Source organism: Mesoplodon bidens, assembly GCF_964165515.1.
Source record: "Mesoplodon bidens genome assembly, chromosome: 1".
Taxonomy (NCBI): Eukaryota; Metazoa; Chordata; class Mammalia; order Artiodactyla; family Ziphiidae; genus Mesoplodon; species Mesoplodon bidens.
In genome coordinates this window covers 150,025,117-150,042,458 of record NC_138176.1, presented here as the reverse complement: position 1 = coordinate 150,042,458, position 17,342 = coordinate 150,025,117, and the positions used below count along the sequence as shown (strand labels likewise).

At 39.2% G+C, this 17,342-nt stretch overlaps 1 protein-coding gene across 1 annotated transcript in view; it reads left to right on the top strand.

The window, feature by feature from the left end:
* Positions 1 to 17,342, top strand: part of NWD2 (NACHT and WD repeat domain containing 2) — a gene marked incomplete at both ends in the record, with an annotated part of 205,067 nt that overhangs the window by 173,227 nt on the left and 14,498 nt on the right. The window contains one exon of the mRNA XM_081236222.1: positions 16,746 to 16,949. Coding sequence (XP_081092348.1) covers positions 16,746 to 16,949 — 204 coding nt within the window. The remainder of the gene's footprint in view (positions 1 to 16,745; positions 16,950 to 17,342) is intronic.

Sequence of the window (17,342 nt, the reverse complement as noted above, 5' to 3'; positions counted from 1 at the left end):
TTTTTTGAAAATGTGGGTTACAGTCTAATAGTGTATCAGGAAATCTTTCTAACCCAGCAGATTACCACCAGCAATTTTTATTGGAGTAGAACTGTAGAGAACAAAATGGAAAGCATCAAGGTGGACTGCAGATAATATAATTAACAATTATTGGTGAAACACCTTACGGACCCACTCCCAGAATGTCTGATTCTATAGGTCTGGGGTAGAGACCGAGATTTTCCATTTCTAAGAAGCGTGTGTGTATGTGTGTGTGAGAGAGAGAGAACAGGATCACAGTAATAAAATGTGTTTTTACTGTAGGTCACTGTCAAAGTTTGAGAAACACTGCTCTATCTCATAGATAGAAGAGTCAGGTCTAAGAGACACCTCTTCATAATTTCACCCAAAATATTCTACTACATAATTATCTCAGAATATTTTAAAATCCTTATCAGGCAGATAAGAATATATGAAACTACTGTCGTCATAGAGTAAAAGGGGCCAAGGCATTTAAACAGAGATCTAAGGAACAAATCCTGGTTGAGCAGCCTATTTGGCTTAACACAGGCATCCAGGTAGATAGTAACTGATTCAAAATCAGAACCCAGATACAAAACAGTTAAATTGTAATTTCTTCACTAATTAAATGAGTGCTTTCTAAGCAAATGCAAATCATGCAAAACAAGGGTCTGTGCTTATCATAAGGGTTATGAAAAAATGCTATAAAGTTGTTTTTAATTTGTCAACAAAGAATCACGTTCATACTGCTTTTAAACTGTAAATATGCCATGGAAGTTGTCGTGTTCCCAAATAAGCAACAAGGATAAAAGGCTGCAAATGATTAATAACGACAGAATGGATGATATTAGAAATCTTCATCTCATAATCCCAAAGAAAATAAGTCTGAACAACAATCAGTGGTTGATGAAACCATTCAGTAGAGCAGGCATCAGGTGGATGCAACCCAAGCACTGGCAGTCTCAGCATCACTAACATTGGGTCAGACAGAGCTTATGTACCTCATGACTGATGCAGTAATAGAGCATAGCATCGTCTGTGAAGTATTCTTGCCTTAAAAAAAAAAAGTGGTAGGGGCTTCCCTGGTGGTGCAGTGGTTGAGAGTCCACCTCCCGATACAGGGGACACGAGTTCACAACCCGGTCTGGGAGGATCCCACATGCTGTGGAGCGGCTGGGCCCGTGAGCCATGGCCTCTGAGCCTGCGCGTCCGGAGCCTATGCTCCGCAACGGGAGAGGCCACAACAGTGAGAGGCCCACGTACCGCAAAAAAAAAAAAAAAAAAAAAAAGTGGTGAACCTGAACGTAATCAAGGCTCTAAATCTGATTGCCAATTTATAGGAAATATAGAGGTAATTAGAGAAGATAAATGGCAACAGGAGGCAGCCATCAGCCAAATCTATGATGTGGGCTAGTCAACAACAGTGGTACCCAGGTGAGATCCTGGACGGCTTATTAAAACACAAATTACTGGGCTGCATTCCCAAAGTCTGTTTCAGTAGGACTGGATGGGGCCTGAGAAGAAATTTACATTTCTCACACGTTCCCAGGACGTGCTAAAGCTGCTGGTCCACACTTTGAAAACTACTGGCCTACAGTACAAAGAACCCACTATTAACCAGTGACATGAGGGAGTGAGGATGTTACAGAATAATATAAATTTAAAAGGCCTACAAATCCAACGCAACACATGGACTTTATCTGGACATTGATTTTAAAAAAGCTGTAACTACAAAAAGAAATTTTGAAACAACTGGCGAAATCTAAATATGGACTGAAGATGGGATTAAGTTAATAAATTACACTTAATTCTTTTGAGCATAATAATAGCATGATGATTACATTAAAAACTTTTTTGAAGTTTTAAAAGATACATGCTGAAATGTTTGTGATTTGTTATTTGATAAAATAATAGGATTCCTAAGGACAGATGAAAAAAGATTATCAAAATATTGATAATTGTTGGAACTTAATAGGTATCTGGGGACTTGTTATATTAGACTCTCTACTTTGGGTATTGTTTGGAAGTTTTCATGAGTTGTTGTTTTTTTTTTTTAATGACCATTGCCTACACTAGACTTCTCCACATTATAGAGAATTACATTTTCTTCATCTAGAGATCAGCCTTCCAGTGCCCTCAAAAATAAAAATCTAACACTAAGAAATAAAGATAAATTACCTTTTCTGCTCCAGAGGTAGCTGTAATGAAACTATACTAAAGCCATGAAAAGTCTTCTTCAGATGACATTCAGATTTAACATACAGTTCTATAAGAATTGGTTGGTCTAGTTTCTGATTCCACATTAGGTCTAGTAAAGGCAGACTCCCAAAAATAGTTATAGAGACAGCAGGAAAAGTCACAGCTCACAGCCTGACATTTATAGGACCAAAGAGAAATGTATAAATGAGGTGGATCAACACCTCAACAGTGACAGATCATTGACTAATTCATCAATAATAAAAGTGTGAGCATTTATTTATCAGTTACCATTCTAATTCTCTTATTTTAATGCTGTTAATCCACATGACAACCCACAGATATTGGCACTGTTGTCATCTGCAGTTGACAGATGAAGAAGCTGGAGCACAGAGAAGTTAGGTAACTTGCCCAAGATCACACAGCAGAGGGCCTGTGCTCTTAACCACTTTCAGGGCCTGCTCATCAATAAAAGTTAAACAGAAGACAATGGGTGAAGCTTAACACATATGTAGGTGAAATGAAAGTATGAAAGACAGCTTAGACATTTTTTTCTATTGAAATTCGTTTAAAGAGGTTTTAAGATGTCTAAATGGATAAACTGTCTATTTGGAGGTCTTTCTGAAGAAAGTATGATTTGGTAGAAAGATCATGGACTCTGGAGTTAGACACCTGGGCTCAGAGTTGGGTTCCATCTTTAATCAGCTGTGAGATCTTAAGCAAGTTACTTGACCTCTCTGCTCCTTAGATTTCTCAGCGTTAAGGTGGAAGCAGTAATGCACATTGTCATAGGAATCAAATGAGTTAATGGCTTATAATTTCAATTTATAAGTTCATATTCTTCCCTTATGAAAAAACTAGTGGTGCTGGATAAATGAGTTGTTACTTTTTAATAGGCACAATGACTGAAATTACTAGAAGATGCATCCTAGAATGATCTTAAATAAACTGTCCTTATCCCAGAATTCAGACAAGTCAGCAGAGATGAGAGGACTGGTGGAGGGCCCCTTCAAAACAAGGTTACATGAAAGCCTACAATAATGGCTTATCTCCAGGAAAGGAAAATCAAGACATATGAGTTTGGTCCCAAGGAAATGAGCCAACATGGAAGGGAGGGGTGGGTCCGAGCAGAGCCTGTGTGCTGAGATTGGGAAGTGGGAAGGCTAGGGACTCACAACAAGAGAATATTATACAAGATATTAGGATTTTTAAATTGAAGTATAGGTGATTTACAATACTGCATTAGTTTCAGGTGTAGAGCATAGTAATTCAGGGTTTTTTGCAGATTATATCCCATTTTAGGTTAATACAAGATACTGGATAGAATCCCCCTGTGCTATACAGTACATCTTTGTTGCTTATTTTATGTATAATATTTTGTATCTATTAATTCTGTACTCCTAATTTGTCCCTCTCCCCTTTGGTAACTATAAGTTTCTTTTCTATACCTGTGAGTCTGTTTCAGCTTTGTGTATAGATTTATTTGTATAATTTTTTAAATTACACATACAAGTGATATCATATAGTATTTGTCTTTCTGACTTATTGCACCAAGTACTTCATTCTCTTTTATGGCTAAGTAATAGTCCATTGTAGTGTGTGTATATATATATACACACAACAGCTTCTTAAGCCAATCATCTGTTGATGGGCACTTAGGTTGTTTCCTTGTCTTGGCTATTGTAAATAGTGTTGCTATGAACTTTGGGTTGCATGTATCTTTTCAAATTACAGTTTTTAGAAGGACTCGGTTGTGGAATTCCAATTACAGATTAGGCATACACTGAAGGGGACACTTGCAAGTTGCAGCAGGTCTTCATAAGCCCAGGCCTTAGTAATGGGTACCCATTAATAACACTGCTCTTGGCATTAAGACAGCTAACACTCAATGAGCCAGCTTTCTTCTGTCCAGTTCTCAGGCCCATGGTGCACATATCAGGCTTCCTCCTAGGCCTGTCTGCTCTGTCCCCAGTTCAAAAAAAGAAACTTTTCTTGGAACTATGGACCAGCAGTATATTCATGGGCAATTCAGCTTCTTTTGTAAGGCTTTCAAAGCAGCGCTAAAAGGCCTCAGGAGGATCTGCACACGCACACGGGCAGTTCTGAAAGATCCCTTAGACACTATGAACAGGGCTGAGCCCTGCAAGGCAGCAGGAGGAGCAGTGAGAGCCTGCTCTGGGGCAGGCATTGGACGATGTACCCAAGCCAGGATAAGGACCCAGCCAGCTGGACAGTGGCTGTAAGAACCAGGCTTCATAGGCTTCCCTGATGGCGCAGTGGTTGAGAATCTGCCTGCCGATGCAGGGGACACGGGTTTGAGCCCTGGTCTGGGAAGATCCCACATGCCGCAGAGCGGCTGGGCCCGTGAGCCATGGCCACTGAGCCTGCACGTCCGGAGCCTGTGCTCCGCAACGCGAGAGGCCACAACAGTGAGAAGCCTGCATACCGCACAAAAAAAATAAAGAAAGAAAGAAAGAACCAGGCTTCAGGGGCTTCCCCGATGGCGCAGTGGTTGAGAATCTGCCTGCCAATGCAGGGAACACGGGTTCGAGCCCTGGGCTGGGAAGATCCCACGTGCTGCAGAGCAACAAGGCCCGTGAGCCACAACTGCTGAGCCTGCGCATCTGGAGCCTGTGCTCCACAACAAGAGAGGCCGCGACAGTGAGAGGGCCGCGCACCGCGATGAAGAGCGGCCCCCACTTGCCACAACTAGAGAAAGCCCTCACACAGAAACGAAGACCCAACAAAGCCAAATATAAATAAATAAATATTAAAGGCAAAGAAGAAGGGGGAAATTGTAGATAGAGTAAGGATCTAGTTAAAGAAAAAAAATGAACCAGGCTTCATAGGCACTGAAACATGACTGGCATTCGTATTTTTCAGTATGGAGCTACATATCAAGTCTGAGCATGGGATTTTTTATATGTTAACATAAATTAATGCCATTTCTACTGACTTAATGCCCTCAATATTTGCTAACTTGATGAGTTATTTAGTATGGTATTATTTATAAAAGCAAGAAAGAAATTGGAAGAATCTAAATACTCGTCAGTAAAAAAAAAAAAGTAGTGAAGAAAATGTGGAATATTCTTACGATGGAATATTTTGGTTATACAAAGAATGGACTAGATCTAAATTTATCAACATAGACTAATCACAAAAACTATAAGAATGAAAGAAGGGTAGAATATGCCCCCTATATAATTTATGTAAATGTTAAAATAGAATGCCCATAAATATATATTTGTATGTATAAAATATAAAAATAGACTGAAAGAGTATATAATATGTGCAAACTTATAATTTGTGCATCTTGGGAAAGAAGAGGAGAATCAGCCGGGATTTGCACGTCGAAGGGGAATTCAACTTTATCTGCTATGTTTTATTTCTTTTATTTAGAAAATGTCTATTGGAAATAAATGGAGTCGGTAAGACTAACGGTAAAAGGAACTATGCTTAAGTACTGTACTCTTGTCAATAAGACCATTTCCTACAGGGATGGAGGCTCAAAATTCTGGTACTGCTATCAGGTATACTGGAATTGAACAACTAAGTAAATGAATGGCAGATGGTGGGATCCAGGTTTCTCACAGCTGGATTTGAAATGTACAGATCAGCAAGGTGAGGTGGCTAGAATAATCCATGTGGTAAGGGGTTAGAGTTGGAGATGTTCGTTATGAAGTGTACGGAGAACTCACATTTAATTTTAAAATCGATTTAAGTGTATGATTAACAACTTGATATGGAGCACAGATGGTTACCTATGGGAATATTTATTGATATGTGTATGTACACAGGTTAGCGCACACACATATAATTCTGAGAGAGCGTAAAAGAAATGAACTGCAGTAGCAGCAAGCACGTTGAACACCCAGATCTTGGTTTCTAATTCCATTCTCCAATAAAAGGAACAGGGGCTCCTTGGAGAAATGGGTGATTCTGAGAGGGGAGCAGAACATACACAAGCTAAGCCTGGAGCATCTTATGCCAGAAAGTTAGTCGTTCTTAAAAACTAAAAATTGCCACAATGATGGGGGCATGTTAAAGGGACCTAGGAGCAAAGTGAAAGAGCTTCCAAAAGGCCAAAGCTGGAAAAATTTGAGCAACAAAATAAAGTAGCATTGGAATATAACCCAAAGTATAAAATAGGCACGACTCCCTACTGATATAAAAAAGTAATTGGATAAATTAATAAATTCTGTGCACAATACCAAATGAGGTAGATTATGTAAATTTTGTAGACACTCCACCCTAAAGGAGGGGAGCATAACTCTCACCCCTTAAGAGTGGGCTACACGTGGTGACTTCCTTCTAAAGAGTACACTATGAAAATGGGGCTTGGGAGGTAACCTTATGGTAGAGAAACCCAACAAATACTACTTCAGCCAGGTGATGAGGTCAATATCAACATTCAAATTATGTTAAGAGTAAATACCATTAATCTGAGGAAAATAGCACTTCTGTGATCTTCCTCCCCCAAACCCCTAACTCCACTCTAATAATGAGAAAAATATCAAACAAATTCCAACAGGGCACATCCTACAAAATATGTGACTAATACTCCTCAAAATGAGCAGGGTCATCAAAAACGAAGAAAACCTTAGAAAATGTTACACACCCAAGAGGAGCCTAAGGAGAAATGACAACTAAATTTAATACGGCATCCTGGAACAGGAGAAACATTGCATTAAGTAAAAACTAAGGAAATCTGAATAAACTATGTGTTTTAGCTCATAAAATGTACCAATATTAGTCCAATAATTGTAACAAATGTACCATACTAATGGAAGATGTTAAAATCAGGGAAAACTGAGGGAGAGTGGTGGTATATGGGAACTTCCAGTACTCTGCTCGATTTGTCTATAGGTCTAAAACTATTCTAAAAAATAATCTATTGATTTTTTTAAAATCACTTGAAAATATGACCAAATGTTGAGTTTTCAAGCTGAGCTGTGGGGACAGTTATTTTATACTTTGTATGTTTCTCTATTTTTTAATTTCTCAGAATTAGAAAAATAGAAATTGAGCAGAATTCTGTCCCAGTATGTGAATTAGTGATTATGGTGGGCAATTTTACTCTCAGTTTTGTTTATATTAACACTGATAAAAGTCACTTATGGAATAAGGCCAAGATATAAGCTAAAAATTGCTGAACTTCTTTGTACACAAATCTTTATATAAGTAGTAGGATGGATTTCTAAAAGTGGAATTTTATACCTCCTGCCAAATTACATACTCAGCAAGGTTCTACTCATTTTTACTGGCACCCTGTGTCTGAGTGCCCATATCATTACTGCCTAGACACCACCAAGTATTATTATTTTTCTCTATCAGTTTGATAAGCAAGAGATCTGATCACATGTGTTTACATTTGCAGTTCTATGAGTATTAATAGAGTTGAGCATTATTATTATCTTTCACGCTTACTGGCATTAGTTCTTCTGCTTCTATGAATTATCTGTCCATGTGCTTTGTCCATTTTCCTTTGCTTTACAGAGCTCTGTACAAATGTTTGGAATATTACCATTCTCTCCTTTCTGGTCTTCTATGACACCATTCCACACTTCCTCCTCCTGCTTCTGTGCCCACACAAAGGTTGGTGGTCTTCAGCCCTGTGCTCTTTCCACTCTTATTCCTCTTGAACTATCTAATCCATACAGAACTCTGACCACTCTTCCAGAATGAAATCTCAAAAGGAGTAGGGACCATGACTGTCTTGTTAGCATCACCAACTGTCCTACCTTGCCTGGGAATGAGGGGGCCCCTGGGGCTTTCAGTGCTCAGACTGGGACAGTCCTGAGTAAACCGAAATGGTCAGTCACCCTGTGAGTCAGATGCTCTTTAAAAGGAATCCCTGCACATTTCTCAGTTTCATAAGGCAACTGTTTGAGGTTAGGGTTGCAACTTGTATTGATACTTTGGAACTGATTAAATGAACTGCAAATCCCAGAACGGTTCCATTCCCTGCAGGTCTGTTACCCAATCCTTTTCACCCTTTTGGTCACTTACTTTGCTCCATTGTTTCTAGAGTATTGTCAACCTAAATAAAAGGGTAAAATGAGGCAAGCTCAAAATTGTAATAAGGTGAGTTTATTCGAGAATAGCAGAACTGCAATTCAAGACACACAAACTGTAACAAGCTACAGGTGAGTCCACTGAGGGTTTGAGGGAGGCTGTCTTTATGGGCAGGGAATGTAAAGAGGGCAGAGTTCAGTGAGAGGCTGTTAAAGTCAAAAACAAACGGAGACCGCCTTTGAAAATTCCCTAAACAGACAAAAACCAGTCCAGTCATACAAACAAAGCTCAATTCAGCTTATTTTGCAAGACCAACCCCACGTGGGTCATTTCTTGTTCATGCCTCTGGAAACCATAAGTCTAATTTCCCAGGGTTGATATGAGGTAATCCCTGACCATCTCCCTATCATTTAAGAAAATTCCAATATTATCAGTTTTCTGTTTACAAGAAAACAGTTTCTCAGTCCTTAAGTTTTGTTTTCCTAAGGGCACATGTGTGAGATTTAACATTTTATATCCTCTGGTTCCATATTAGATAGAAATTCTTTCACAGAATAATAATTCTGTTCAGTATTTTCCAGGTAATGAAACTTTGTTACAGAGAAAAGCACATTGCACTAAGTGAAAGGTAGCAGAATTACTATTGATATAAGTAAATATTGATATAATATTATTGATATCAGCTAAATTCAGCAGTGGGTTTTAGCATGCAAATTTAACAACCAGTTAAACCATGAATATCAGTTTTAAGAAAAAAGGTAGAAATATAATTTATATGAGCTGAGACTCTCAAAGAAGCTAGATAGAAACATTAACTTATTCTGTTGTACAGTAAATGAAACTGGTAAGTCACTTAATCTATGACTTCACCCCCTCAGTACACTTTAGGATGAATTGCCAAAGATGCCAGATCTTATGTTAACAAAAACCGCTTCATTTTGTTCATCTTTGCTGTACTAGTCAGCTCAGGCTGCCATAACGAAATACCATAGAATGGGTGGCTTAAACAACATAAACTTATTTTCTCACAGTTCTGGAGTTTGGACGTCCGAGATCAAGGTGCCAGCATGGTCTGGTTGTGGTGAGAACACTCTTCTTGGCTTGAAGACAGCTGCCTTCTCTCCGTGTTCTTGTTTGGCGAAAGGGGCTCTGCTCTCCCTTCCTCCTCTTATAAGGGCACCAGTTCTACTGGATTAAGGCTCCACCCTTATGACTTCACTTAACCTTAATCACCTCCTTAAAGGCCCTATCTCATTCACATGGGGGGTTAGGTCTTCAACATATGAATTTGGGAGGACACTTGTAGTGCATAGAAATGCTGATCTTCTTTTTCAGAAAAGTTGAATTTAAACACTCAAACCTGGTTATTAAGACACCAATAATAATACAAATTGCTTCATTTTTTAACATTTCTATTTTATGTGTGGCTTGTCAGCTCCCCCTTAAGCGTTGCCTGTGTTCCCTGTAAAGGTTAACTCCACACCTCTGTTGCTCTGCTAGGCTGCTAACTCATTGAACCCAGGTTAATTCGTTTAAGCCTGTTTTTCTCCACCCTGGAAAGTGGTGGAGTTTGTTCTTATCTCACCACATAGTCTCACCTTCCTACCACCTGTAAACAACCATTTACCCTTTCTTTCCTCCTTTCTATCTTGTTTCTTTCTTCAGTCAAGAGCTGTTCCCTTTGTCTATCTATCCAGCTGTACTTCTCAGTATTTATTTCTATTACATATATGTATGCATGAGTGTGCCGAGTATGTACGTTTCTCTATAAACTATGTTTAAGTAAAGTAGTGGTGCCTTACACCGCTTTTATTGCCAAGTGCTTTACATTTCACAGAGTGTTTTCACCTAGAGTAACTATTTGATCCTCAGAAGAAACCAGAGTAGATGTGTGACCAGATAAGTACACAAGGGTAAAATATTATCTCCGTTTACAGATGTGAAAGCTGATATTTTATACTTAACAAATTTTTAAATCAGTTGTGAAGATGTTTCTTGACTTTGGAAAAAATTGAGAAAATAACACTAAGTATGTGAAGCAGGTTCAGCTGACTCTCAGAATGGTTTAGTTGGTCCTACGCTGCAACAGAGCACTGACTGTAAAGGTTGGCTGTGAGCTCCAGGGAGTACATGACAACCATCTTTGTCTCTCCACCCAATGTCAGATAAGAAGAATGCCAACACCCAGGGCCATAACACTGAACAGTCCTTTTGAACAGTGCCTTCCAGAAGCATGCAGCACACAGCTTGCACAGACATGCATGGTGGCCCGGCCAGGGGCACTGGCTAGCAGAGCCATCACAAGGAAGTAAGCCATCTGCAGGCACCTCAGGAGGGAGCACAGCACAATAACTTGATGAAGTAGAAAGAATGAGGTTTTTGAAAGGCCCATATTCAAGTGCTAGTATTCCATGTCTTCTTAGAGAAGTGGTCTTGGCAAGCCAGGTGAGGTCTGTGAGCTTTGGTGTTCTCTTCTGCAACTCGCCCTATTTCACAGACTCGTGAACGTTAAATGAGATCATGTACAAGAGAAAATTGTATATATGAATGTGGATATTATTTTAATAAATAAAAGAGAAGCTTATAGAAAGGAAGGAATTGTTCCACCTGCCTTGTATTAGTGACTGGGTGGGAGGGAACAGGGCCTTTACAGAGTATGTGCTTCAGCTTTTTATAGCACCAGTGGTGGGGCGGGGAGGGTGATAGAATCTCTCCTTTCCCTTCCAGCTTCCCCATGAGTGATGGCTCATCAACAGCAGTCCAGGGAGCACTTGCCCACCTGCCGATGAAGCCTAGCCTCCATAACCCCAAAAAGACTGCCCTCACCTATCTTTCCTGATATCCCACAACAGGGTAAAAGCAAAGACATACTGAGATCACCAACACCATCGAGAATACATCAACCCCTCTGTTCTGTTTGCTCCAAGAAAAACTGCATTAGGATTAGACTCAGACCCCCAAAGATTCTCAATTGCAAGCCCAGGCAGAACTAACTGCACATAAAGAGCTGGGGGGTGGGGGCAGTGGAGGGCAGGGGAAAGAATCAATGTTTGCGCAATGAGAAAGAAAAATCAATTGAGGGGAAACAGAATGTTATCTCTAAGCCTTTGAAAGCAGTGGCTTAGATGTATCTGAATCAGTGGCTCAGATGTATCTATAAAGAAGGAAAGGGTGATACAAAGAGTACAGAGACCTTTTACATTTAAGTTCTCAGTTACAAGAAAATCAATAGTTCAGAAAGTATTTCTTTTTTAAAAAATTGAGGTGAAATTCATATGGCATAAAATTAACCTCTATAAAGTGAACAATTCAGTGACATTAGTACATAAACAATGCTATGCAACCACCACCTCTACCTAGTTCCAAAGCATCTGGAAGTATTTCGTATGCCAGAATTTTATACACGAACAGTACTGTTAAAAACAGTAGAAATTTTTCTTAGACTTTTCAACCATTTGGGCTTAACTCCAAGATTGTATTTGAGTATTCAGTTGGATTGTTGCTTCTTGCCTAACTACTATTGTATATCTTCAGTGTTTCAGGATGGGCCAAATTAAATATGTTTTTACTTAGGTGGGTGGGAGAGCCGATGATAGATTTCTACAGACAAGAGAAATCCCATATGTTTATGTTCATACGTGTATTGACAGCATGTTTAAACAGTTCATTGAAAAGTTGAAAATTATTTCAGCCACACGCATTTCTTCCATACAGGGTCACACAAGCAGACTGATCAATGGTATAACTAATAAACATGGACCTCAGTGCAAAACCAAATATAGTCCCTCAACTCTCCATCAAATTTCTCCAGAAACTGGTAAAGCTGTTTTAACCAAGCAAAAAAAAAAAAAAAAAAAAATGATCTTCTTGAACACTGGGGTCAGAAGGATGTAGAAAATCTGATTCTTCTTCAGTTATGGGAGTGAATATTCTACGACAGTGAACAGAAAAGAATGCTTTCTTATGCAAAGCTTCTGTAGCTGCCCTAGGCTCCTATATTCCCCATGGCTACAGGGCTAAGGAATAGTCTGATTAGAAAACCAAGACTGGACTTCCATCTTGCCACCTCCACTTTTACTGCTAGCATTTTAGACTTGGTCCTGCATCTCTACCCCTGCTCTGAGCCACTGACCATAGGAGCTGGACTTTGCAACTGAATTGGACTGTATCTTCCTCTAAATTGACTGTTGCCAGCCCTGGCAGATACAGCCATGCCTTGTGTGTTACCTTATAACTGTAGACACATAGAACCCCAAAATGTCTTCCTGAAAAATGTGGTAGCAAATTTCCCTTTTGCTGTTACTCTTTCTGTTATTTCTCAAATAGCGAGGTAAGATTGAGACAGAATCCTATTTTGGACTCCTGAAAAGTAACTGCTTCGTGATTTATGAGCATTCCACCCAAAGGAAGAATCAACAGAGAGAAGGAGAAGACTTGGGGAGAACAATCCAATAAGTAACCTTAAGCCTATCTCACATTATTACTTTTCTGAAGTTCTGTATTACTTTTTATACAGTAGGCACTCAATATAATTTGTTATTTGAATTGGATGAGGAAATGTTTTCTTCTTTAATAATCTCTACTCTAAGGAACATTTTGCCTTACTATACTGATCAAATAATTCTAGTATTTGGTGCCAGCTGTCAACTCAAATAATTATTTTTAAATAGCCTTCGATTTTGTGTAATGATCTGCTGTGTTCTCTGTCCTGTCCCTTTGGTGCTTGCTAACCATTACTCATGAGACCACATTTGCATTGCCCATAGCAAGTGGACCTCAAATTCTAGATTCATTTGTAATCGCATTTTAAAACCCAGATTCCTGGGCTCCCCAAGCACTGTGGTCCTTCCGTCAGAGAAGGGATCTTGTAGCTTATATTTTAACAAACACCCTGGTTGATCCAGGTGCATGTCATCATGAAGCACATTTCAGAAATTGATCCATAAATTTGATCCTGCCCTAGACTCTGAGACCAGCCTTATTTAGAGCAGAGCAAAGACGAAGAACCAACAGTAAATTGCTAATACAGAGATGATGGTCCTTCCCTGGGACATGACCTTGTTTCACTAGTCACTATTTTGTCCTCTTTCCCACTTCATCCCTGAAATCCAGCTGGTGTTGCCCTGGATCTTGGTTGCTGGGTCCATCATATTCCTGGGCTTCATTGGCTGTCGATGAAGAATTGTCAATTACTAAATCCCATATTTAATGTTTTGCCTGTTCACCAAGTCCTTCACCCAGTGGCCAAACTCCACTGTTTGCCTTTGGGGATTCCTCCAAAAAGTCCAACTTCTACTGCTTAGAAGTCTACTTAGTCCCTTCCCTGCCCAGGTAGGTTTGCTGGATAATTCTTCCCAGTACTAAAACCTCACTCTTCCTGACAGATTTTTCTTTTTAATTTTTATTTTATTTTATTTTTTAATTTTATTTTTAGACTGTGTTGGGTCTTCATTGCTGCACGCGGGCTTTCTCTAGTTGCAGTGAGCATGGGCTACTCTTCGCTGAGGTGCGCGGGCTTCTCATTGCGGTGGCTTCTCTTGTTGTGGAGCATGGGCCCTAGAGTGTGCAGGCTTCAGTAGTTGTGGCACACAGGCTCAGTAGTTGTGGCTCTTGGGCTCCAGAGTGCAGGCTCAGTAGTTGTGGCACATGGGCTTAGTTGCTCCGTGGCATGTGGGGTCTTCCTGGACCAGGGATCGAACCCGAGTCCCCTGCACTGGCAGGCAGATTCTTAACCACTGTGCCACCAGGGAAGTCCCCATGAGAGATATTTCTGACTGAGGGTGCTGACTATCCTTATCCAGAATTAGCCAAGATGAATAGGATAGTCACCAAGCTGGCTACCCTTAAAAAGATCATCTCCCTCTGTATCTGTAGTAGAGTAAGAGGGCATGTCTGCTCATTTACCCAAGTTTAACATGAAAGATTTTAGAAAAGGAATTGTTAAGTGAAAAACAACTCTAAATAATATTATTTTTGTTGCATACAGCCTGTTGTCAAGAATAGCCCAAAACAAATGCAGATTAAAATAAAAGTGCTCTAGGACTGCCGTGGTGGTGCAGTGGTTGAGAATCCACATGCCAACGCAGGGGGCACAGCTTTGAGCCCTGGTCCGGGAAGATCCCACATGCCGCGGAGCAACTAAGCTCGTGAGCCACAACTACTGAGCCTGTGCTCTAGAACCTGCGAGCCACAACTACTGAGCCCACGTGCCACAACTACTGAAGCCTGTGCGCCTAGAGCCCGTGCTCCACAACAAGAGAAGCCACTGCAATGAGAAGCCTGTGCACTGCAACGAAGAGTAGGCCCCGCTCGCCGCAACTAGAGAGAAAGCCCACGCACAGCAACGAAGACTCAATGCGGCCAATAACTAAATAAATAAATGTTTAAAAAATAAAAATAAAATAAAAGTGCTCTTAATTGGCGTTTAGAGCTGAAGTGAAGGTTGCTGACAAAACTGGTACTTTCCCAAATTGTTACTCTATCTGCTGAGATCTGAAATATTATCTTTGAATAAAAGAAGAAGTTTCAAATAAGAATAGTACAAATACTAAGGATTTCTTTCTCTGTCTTGGTTCATTCATTTATTCAACAAATATGTTTTTTAATATTTTCTATGTGCTAGGAATAAACAGTTCTGCCCTCTGCCCTCACGGGGCTTACTATCTTGTAGTAGAGTTTAGGTCACGAATTTATTTTGGAAAAGGGTCTACCCAGGACTTTTATTCCCTCACCTGACTATGTGAGATGAAAAGAACACTGTGGGTTGCAGAGGTAGTAAGACATGTCCACAAGGAAGCCAAACCACAATTCTCCTTCCAACGGATACACAAGGCTGGAAGTTTATGGTAAAGGTGCTAGTCAACAGGAGGAAAGGATGAAGATGCCCACAAGTTAAATAGAAATCTTCCCATTGATACTATAAAGCAGACCAACTTGCCTTGGATAGTATAGATCTTTGTTAGAGTTCTGTATGCTCCCTCCTTGTTTCTACTAGATAAGACATGGAAGATTAATTGAAATACCAGGTGCTATATAAGCTAATATTTTTGTTAGCTTAAGTCAGTGGTTCAGGCACCAGGAGGGCTTACTAAAACACAGATTCCTCAGCCCTATGAGCAGAGTTTCTGATTCAGAAGGTCTGCGGATGGGCCTGAGAACTTGCAAGCCTAACAAATTCCCAGGTAACACAGATGCTGCTGGTCTGAGGACCACATTTTTAGAACATGGGCTTAAGCAAACACTTAGAGGAGCCTTGAAAATGTTGCTCCACAAACGAGGATAGACAGCATCATCGGGTTTAAAATTTTTTAATACCTGTTGTTTATCTCATTACAAAATAATATATATGTATGGCAAAAAACAGTTTTAATAAAAAAGCAATAAATTCATAAAACAACCAAAGTAAATTCAAAACCATCCACCGAAAGATAGCCATGAGTAAGCTTGCTGTGTATTCTTATAAAATCTCTATGTGTATGTGTTATGTTTATGTCTACAAATATATACGATCTCTCTCATATGTATATAAGATATATATACAACATTGAATTCATCTTATGTGTACTGTTTTGTAACTTACCTTTTCACTTAACAGTATATTATAAACATCCTTCTACATCCATACAGTTCTAAAACATAATTAGGCATATCCTTTGAATAGAGGTACTGAAATATATATAAATGTATTTAAATGTTCCCCCTTGCTGGACACTTAGGTTTAACCCTTTTCTGTTCAAACAGGTTCAGCATAAATATGCTAAGTCATTTTGTACATCCTTAATTATTTTCTAAGGACAGATTTCCAGAAGAAAAATTGCCAAAACTCATGTATGTTAAGTCTTTTAGTACATATAGCCAGACTGCCCTTCAGAGAAATATTGGATCGATTTATACAACCATCAGCTGTATAGAGGTATTTTCTCACATGTCCACATGACACTGAGCATGTGTTTTCCTTTGCTAGTTCAATAGGAAGAAAATGATACCTTGTTTATATTTTGAAGTTTTTTCCAGTTACCAGTGGAAACTTTATGTGATTTATAGTGACATCACATTCAGCAATCTCATACTTCTTTCATTTGTAGCTGTGTAAATCTGGGGCTTAGAATCAGACTATAAACTCTATACAAAGCAATTTTTGTGTGTGTGAGTTTACATGTTTGATATTTCATAGAGTCCAGCATGTCATTTTTCTTTGTTACAAACAAACAAAAAAAATTTCAAAATAGACAACCTTTGTTAGGTTACATAAACTTTGGGAAAATTTCTTTGCGACAAAATTCTGTATTTTTGGTTTGTCTAATATGATATGCAATCTCAGTATGTGAATTTATTATACTACAATATAAATGGTCTAATTTTACTTATGAAATAATCCATGTGAAAACGTATCCACTGTGATTAAAAGAGACAATGGATAGAACAAAGTATCTTGTTATCTATTTATTAATATTTATTGAGTGGCCATATGCTATGAATACTGAAATGGACTTTCTTGGTGATACACTAAACTGAACTTTCTCGGTGATACACAGGGACTATTAGGTGAAAAATATGGGAACATCCGAATCCCTGGAGAAGTTGAAGCGTCAGAGTTTGAAATGATTTTGGATGCTGCCATAGAGGCGAAGCTGGAGACCAAGTTACTGGAAGAGTGGTACTGTCGGGACGAGAACGCGGTGCCAGCAGCTTATTACCTCAAACCCAAATCGGAAATGCTGAAAAGCAATAAAAATGCAGTAAGTTATCTTTCTCTCCAAAGTATGTTTCTCTCCATGACTTAAACAGTTTACATCACCCAGGGGTGGTTTTCGCCACAGAAAAGGCACAGTAGACAGAAAATTATTCTACCCTGGACCCTAAATTTCCTTTTAACAACTAAATCCAAAGCTAAGAAATCTTCTAATTTTTAATCCACCTTTCTTTTTTGGCATCTCAGACTTTCCTGCTTGGGTCTTTTCCTTCTTCCTGAAGTATATCTCTTAGAAGTTCCATTAATGGAGGTCTATTAGTGATAAATTCTGTTTATCTGAAAATATTTGTATTTTTCTCATTTCATTATAACGTGTCTATATATATTCTGATTGGTGTGTGTTGTGCTTCCTACATTTGCGAATTCATGCATTCTATCA